The sequence below is a fragment of the Fulvia fulva genome, chromosome 4 (assembly GCF_020509005.1).
Source record: "Fulvia fulva chromosome 4, complete sequence".
NCBI lineage: Eukaryota > Fungi > Ascomycota > Dothideomycetes > Mycosphaerellales > Mycosphaerellaceae > Fulvia > Fulvia fulva.
Window position 1 is genome coordinate 3,994,010 of NC_063015.1, and position 7,136 is coordinate 4,001,145.

At 52.9% G+C, this 7,136-nt stretch overlaps 2 protein-coding genes across 2 annotated transcripts; one reads left to right on the plus strand and one right to left on the minus strand.

Moving 5' to 3' along the window:
* Positions 1-504: 504 nt before the first annotated feature.
* Positions 505-1,815, minus strand: CLAFUR5_04828 (Dothistromin biosynthesis peroxidase dotB; the record flags this gene model as incomplete). Its single annotated transcript, XM_047903976.1, has 2 exons — positions 505-1,304; positions 1,359-1,815. The coding sequence occupies 2 exons, from the start codon at positions 1,813-1,815 to the stop codon at positions 505-507; spliced, it is 1,257 nt and encodes a 418-aa protein (XP_047761294.1).
* Positions 1,816-2,483: 668 nt separating this feature from the next.
* Positions 2,484-4,311, plus strand: CLAFUR5_04829 (uncharacterized protein; the record flags this gene model as incomplete). Its single annotated transcript, XM_047903977.1, has 7 exons — positions 2,484-2,603; positions 2,661-2,802; positions 2,858-3,097; positions 3,150-3,217; positions 3,269-3,460; positions 3,518-3,836; positions 3,887-4,311. The coding sequence occupies 7 exons, from the start codon at positions 2,484-2,486 to the stop codon at positions 4,309-4,311; spliced, it is 1,506 nt and encodes a 501-aa protein (XP_047761295.1).
* Between the last annotated feature and the right edge of the window lie 2,825 nt (positions 4,312-7,136).

Sequence of the window (7,136 nt, forward strand, 5' to 3'; positions counted from 1 at the left end):
ACGACGTTGGTCTCAAGATCGTGACTGGCATTGAGTCACGATTAGCGGCTGTACTGAGGTCGAGGCTATCTCCATTGCGCCTCTTTGGGCGACCGAGAGGGCGAAACGTGAGAGCAGGCGGAAGGTTGGAGGGAGACGTCGTGTGTGACGTTGGAAGGATCTCCGTGGGTCAGCTTTCGGATGCATTGCTCCGAGGAGTGCCACAGGTCGTGGTGCGACAAAAGTCTTGGTGGGAGAAGGCGTGTCGACGTGTTTCCTGTTGTTGAAGGTGCTTCCCTGAACATCAACAACGACTTGTTGTCGTCACATCCATTCACATATTGCTGTATTCTTCGCTCTGCCCGCAGCGCCACCAAACAGCATGAAAGGCACCTCAATCTGGTTCAACCGCCTGCGGTCTATCTGTTCATTACCTCCTCTATAACATGTTGCAGCTAGTTCAAGCCTCTCCTCTACATTTCTTGCACCTTACATCGCACTGCCGCTACGATTGGCACCAGGAAACTAGGCACCCAGAGAGTCCCAGAGCGGAACACCATCCCGCGTGATCTCGCCAAGTTGTGGGCAGCTCGTACTGAGCAGTGGCGCGGCGACGTACTTAGTGATGAGCTCAAGCGGCACAGCCAACGTCTCCACTAGGTTGTTGAGGTAGTTTGGAGCCGCAAAGTTGACCACTTCCAGCACGAAGCACAGCAGGTTATTCGCCTCCAGCAAGTTGATCCCACTTAGGATACCACCGACTGGATTCGACAAGTCCACGCCGGTGAAGGAATTGACCTTGCCAGTGTTTCCGCCAATGCTGCCAAATACTGGATATTTCAACACGAATGTGACCACATCCAGGTTCAGCTGCACCAGAGTGTAGTCCAGCCCGCGCTTGTACCAGTTCTCGGGGATACGCTCATGACCCTTGGTATATGTGAAGTTCTCCTGGTCTCCAGTCACTGCGTAAAAGCTCTTGAGGATATGTGGTGTCAAATATCCGGTTGGGTTTTCCTTGTTATGGTTGGCAAGGAGATTGCTAACAAAACAGTATCCAGTGTTACGAGCGATCATGCCGGTGACTGGACCATAGTAAAAGTATGGGTTGGTCGAAACACTTTGGTTCCAGCGTACCGCAGCGTGCTCGATCAGCACGTCGAGGGTTGCGGTGTCGTTGGTGTTCTCAGAGACCAGATCGTACAGGTGCTCGAAGTTCGTTAGGTTCATCGTGACTGGGTCGCCCGTCACGTAGAGATCGTTCCTCGTGGGCGATGAGTCTGCCTCGATGAAGTTATGGGAATGGCTGATACCTCTGGGCTCGCCTACAGAGACAGCTTGTCAGCAACAATCAGCAATCAGAGCATCGAAGAGCATACCCAGGAGACCGAGCAAGTTTCGAAGCAAGTCCTGCACTTCTGGATCCGTTCCGCCGATCGAGAAGGATGGGTTCAAGGACACCGGATTGCCAGTCCATACCGTGCCCATCACAGCCAGGAGCCCGGCCAGCTCTATACTGACGCCGAACACCTCATTCATCGCGCCGATGGCCCCTAGCAAGGACACAACACCATTCCTGGGAATGTATCCATGGTTTGCCATAGCATTGAGGCCAGGACATGGACCTCTCTGGTCTCCTTCGCCTGGTGGCTGGAACTCATGTTCTCCCGTCACACTGATGGGCTCAGAAAAGTCGTCCAGAAGTAATCGCTTGTCCGGAAGGTTTAAGTGCAGGTCGTGTAGGTGTTCATGATGATTTGGTCCCGACAGCGCAACGACGCATTGCCCTAGGAGTCCGAAGACAGCCAGTAAAAGCCGAAAGTGGACAGCATACATGGTATGATCAGTGTCTCAAACATCGATGACCAAGGAGCCGGTTTTGACTGGTGTCTGGCTTTGGTACCTGCAGAAGTGTGCCTCGGCACCTCGCGTGGTGTCCACGCAAGGCTCTGCGAACCAATCTCCTGCTATCCAGCATCATCCGCATTGGGATCGACGGTTTGCTCACTACACAGCTCGAGCCCCTTTGGACTGACTTGGCTATTTCTCGCGTACGTGAAGTAACATCGGTTCGGCCGCAATGCAAGGATGTTAGCCGACCCCGAACAAGATCGCTCTACGGGCTCCTGGCGATTATCCGGCAGTGATGATTTCAGGTCCGGGAAGCTCCATGCACCATCCGAATACCGCATGGTTACAAGCCGAAAGACCTCACCAACTGTTTGGACGTGGGACCGCTTTCGGAAGACTGGTGGCTGTCTCTCATTGCGTCTCTTCGATATGCCGGCTGCGATCAATGTCTCAGCTACAACTTTCCCAATCGGTAGCCAGGCAAGGTGCCCGGCCAGATCGACCATGCCCTCAATTGCGCCTTCTGGAAGACAGCTGCACATCTGGAGCCAGTTCCTACCTTTGCTGGATCGTTCCTCGTTGAGTTACGTTTTGCGTTCACCTCTGCCACGCTTCATGTTCTTTCGGGGTCGAATTCTTGGTCAGTGGACGTCATGAAACTGCTCTGGACTCTAGTAGGGCTTTTTGTGGTCTGTGTGGTGTGTCAGAATGCTACACAACAGGAGGAACTGGCTCGTGCCTTGGCGCTGTTGCAAACGATGCCAGAGTGCTCGGTAGGTCATGAGAGATTGCGGGCGGCATTGTATGATGTAGCTAATTCAAGGGTGCAGAAAGCCTGTCTCCTAGAGGCCGTGGCCGCGGCAGGAATCTCTGGAGCAAACCTTGATATTGCGTCCAGTTGTAGTGATACGACAGCTACTGCGAGCATTAAAGCATGTGCACGATCGAGCTGCACGATCCGCGAACAACTGAGTACGATTTCGAAATCCCTAAATACTGCGTCTGTCACTGACACTTTGAACTTTAGCATCGAAGAATATCACAGAGACGCTATGTCAACGACCTACGCGAGAGGCTCCAACGATATCTGTTGCCAGTATAGTCGGCGGCGCGTTAGCGCTTGTGTGTTACATTCTGCGCATGCTCTCCAAGATATCGTTCCCTTGTGAAAGAGGGGCTCGTATCGATGCCGACCTTTGGTGGGATGATGCCACGATAAGCTTTGCTATACTGCTCATTATACCCATTACCGTTCTGTCGAACATTTGTGAGTGGCCGATTGACGACCTGCAGTCTTCCATCTGCTAATTACAACACAGTGGCAGGACTGGGCGTGGGTAGGGACGTGTGGACGGTGCCTTTCGAAAACCTGACTGAAATCTTGAGGGTGAGTCTGTGCTCACTGTGTAGGTTATCTGCCTGGCTGACGGTGTTCGAGGTCTACTACGCCGATGAGATCATGTACCTTGCAGCATTGCCGGTCATCAAGATCGCCATCCTATGCACTTACCTGCGGATCTTCCAGCAGAAGGCTTTTCGACAGCTTGTCTATGGTGCTCTCGCACTCAATGTTGCATATGCCATCACCTTCATCCTGATCACTGTCTTCCAATGCACGCCGGTTCGACTAGTAAGTTCTCGGTGATGTAATCACGGGCAGAACATCATGGCTAACGCTGTATTGCAGGCATGGACACACTGGGACCAAGCACACGAAGGAAGATGCAACAACATAAACGCCCAATCTTGGGCCTCAGCCGCATTCAACATCATCCTCGATGTGATTGTAGTCGGCCTCCCCATGCCAATGCTGTGGAGCATGAATCTAAATACCCGCAAGAAGGTGTTGGTCATGCTCATGTTTGGTGAGAACTCGAATGTCTTTGTGACGAGACTGCCCTGTGCTAACACCATTTCTCTCCAAGGGGTCGGCTTCTTCGTCACATTTGTCAGTATCTTGCGACTACGTCTGCTTGTCAGATTTGGTGACTCGCAAAATCTCACTTGTAAGCATTCTCGGTCATCTGTGACAGATTGAAGCTGATACGATACACAGATGACTACAAGCAAGTTGGATATTGGACGATCATTGAGCTCGATACAGCCCTTTGCTGCGCCTGCATGCCTGGGATTCGCAATCTTGTGCGCAAAGCATTCCCAAAATTAATGGGTCAGTCCATGGGAGCCTCAAGCCGCGCTGTTACGCCAGGACTGTCAGGGCTGTCCGGGCGTACCGCAGTCGGCAGTGCTCTGGATAAAGTAAAAAGCGTTGACGTCTTTGTTCGTCCTAGGCACAGCGACGATGGCCACTTCATTCCGCTCCAGAATGTCAGCAGCCAGAACCTCAGCCATGAGCCTGAGGATGCCTACAGTACCCACGAAGCAGCCGACTGCACCATCAACCCCAACCACCATACCAGAAACTTCTCGCACCCGAGCTCGCCACCGCAGTCTGCGTGGAGGCCACTTTCACCAGTCTAATGAGTCCATGGGCTCCAGTGGCACGGACGATACAACCGAACCAAGTGACAGCTCGAGAGTCAACAGGAGTGAGCAAGACGTATCGCCAGACGCAGCATCATATACACAGAGACGATTACACGGAAATGCAATTTCAGCTTCATACAACTCATTCGCGGCGTGGCCTGGAACTGGACGCGAGATTCTACATACGACATGACCGATGCTACTCGATTGAGGATTATTCCGTACGCGTACGAGGTCCGGAGAGGACACTACGGTACGCGCACACGCGCGTAGGTCAGGCTAATGTTTCTCAACAATCATCGGCTCCAAATGACGATCTGCGTGGGATCCCTGGCATCGGTATCTCTAGACCTGGACCCACGCAAGCCTGCCGCGACCCCCTGGCCGGCCTAGTCCTAGCACGAAGTGATAGTGACCACTTGCAGGCCACCCGTATACAGCCACGAATATACCGACAAGAAGCAGTAGCTAGCATCACGCCTTCAGAAGCTCGCCGTTCCTTCTTCGTGTCAGCAAGGTATCCAAAACACGAATCGTAATCTCCTCGACGCAACAGTGTCTATGGCTATAGAGTTGCATATGGTGCCTGGAAAGGAAAGCCACCCGGGTGCGCGCCCGCGCGCTTGTTCTCGAGGAACTGGATTGTCTTACAGTCGCGATCTGATCCTGCTGCGGCGCAACTTGTGAGCATGCTGCATATGGTTGAGCTGCTGTCAAGCAGCGCGGATGCGCTCTCGGCGCTGGCAGTAATGGCACCTGCGAGTGCGAACGGTCATCGACATATCCCACCACGCAACCTCGATCAGTCCGGTTAGAGGTACTTGTCACCGGGTTCCGACCACTTGGAGCATCGCTTGCACTCATTGGACCATCGCTGCTCTTATATTACTCACGAAATAGTGCTTGCATACACTCAGAGGTTTAAACTGGATGCATTGTGACCTGTTGGCGATTGATGATAAGAAATAAGAGAATCAGATGCTTGACAGCCACTTGGGACGCACGGGAGAACGGATTGAAAGGAAATCTGGTGATGCAAACATGCTTCCAACGAGAAGAGTCCAGAAGGCACTCGGAAACCTCATATTTGCTGTGCCACGAACCACGGCGTCTATGAGACAAGCAAGTCATGCTCGGTACAGAATCCAACAGCATGAGGCTTGTGGGTACTGGCTAGCTGTCGAAGCTATTCGCAGCAGTCATCTCAGTGGCGAACGATAGAACCAGTGGGAAGGCGACGTCCGGCATACGTGAGGCTTGAAGGAGGAACGTGGAGATGAGCATTCGAGGAGTACATGCTGGAGTGACAGTGTTATCAATGTACGGGAACATCCACGTACTGCTCGCTCTGCTGCGCCTGACTTTCATGCTGAGTGTTTCAACATGTGATTGACCGGATGCTCCCTTCTCTTGACAGTTGAGGTGATGGGGAGGTGCCCTTGGTGAGAGCAGTAAGAGTTTGTTGCGCGTCGTGCACAGTCGCACGTCGTGCACAGCCCAATGAAAGTCAACTGTTGCCTAGGTGACATTAGTCGATACTTGATTGAGTAGGCCTAAGTTTAGTGGAGGTGTGCACGACGTGCGACTGTGCACAACGCGCAACAAACTCTTAGTCGATGCTGATTGGTCGGCGCGACCCGCACGTCCGCCCCACTTTCACACTTCACGTCCTCCACGCGAAAGTAACAGCACATTCACTTGCATTGTTCATTGTCATACGCTCTTTGTCAGTAGGATATGCCCAACCTCATCAAATACTTCGTGTTGCAATCGAACGTTTAACACCGAGAACATGTCGTCGTGCTGCCTTACCGTATCGCAGCGCGACCTCGCCAGCCCGAGCTCGGTGGATGATGGCATAGCTGGACAGAAGGCTATTGTACCTCAGGAGGTAGCAAATAGAGATAAGACGATGGGCAGCCTCCATGATCAAGCAACGTATGCTCGAGCACTGATGGCCTAAAGCGTCAAATGTTAGCATATCGTGAGCGGTTTGGGACAACTTCTCGAGGTGTGGTGGCTCTTGGCCTCTTGTTCTCTTGGGTCACCTTTTCACGACTCTTCCTGCCGACACTCCCTCGGGTTTTCCATCCCGCGAATGGGGTAGGCCACAGGACCGCACCCCGGTGATACTCGTGTCAAAACCGGTACGAGTCTGCCGAGGTGCCGCGATGATGAGACACCGCCGCAACCACCCAAAATGATTTGCCGCTGTGAGACGAGCAAACCATCGACCAGCCGAGACTGATCTACCAGGCAACCATCAACCAGCCGAGACTGATCTACCAGGTCTGGATGCTGGATCCGACATCTTTTGGACCTTGGTGTAGATCTACTTCAATGTACCGTGCCGCTGCGACTGTCGCCAGTCCAGCAGTTGAGCACAGTTGTAGGATGAGAGTGGTGTTGAGAAAGGAGGAAGCGAGAGGTCGAGATATGAGAAATACTTATGTGATCGCAGAAGCGCTAACTGCGGAACCTTCCGGCACTTTCGTGGCGGCCACAATCGGTTCATTAGCGCCATTTCCAGCATCGCGACCACGTGTCGCAAACGTAAGGAGACTTCGAGCTGCGCCACCACAGGAGTCTACATGATCCGTTCACTGCGATTCCCGATTTCTGTAATTCCTCATGTGCCAAATACGGACTGCATAAAGTTCCAACGCGCTTGACACCGTGTTCATGCTGCATCGCCCACTCGGCCAAGCTCTCAGAGAAGTTCAGCCCACTGTCATCTCGTACACGGCCATCAGTAGCTGTACTGCGACTGCCCATACCACCTCGATCCCCTGCGTCACCTCACGCGATTGATCAACCAA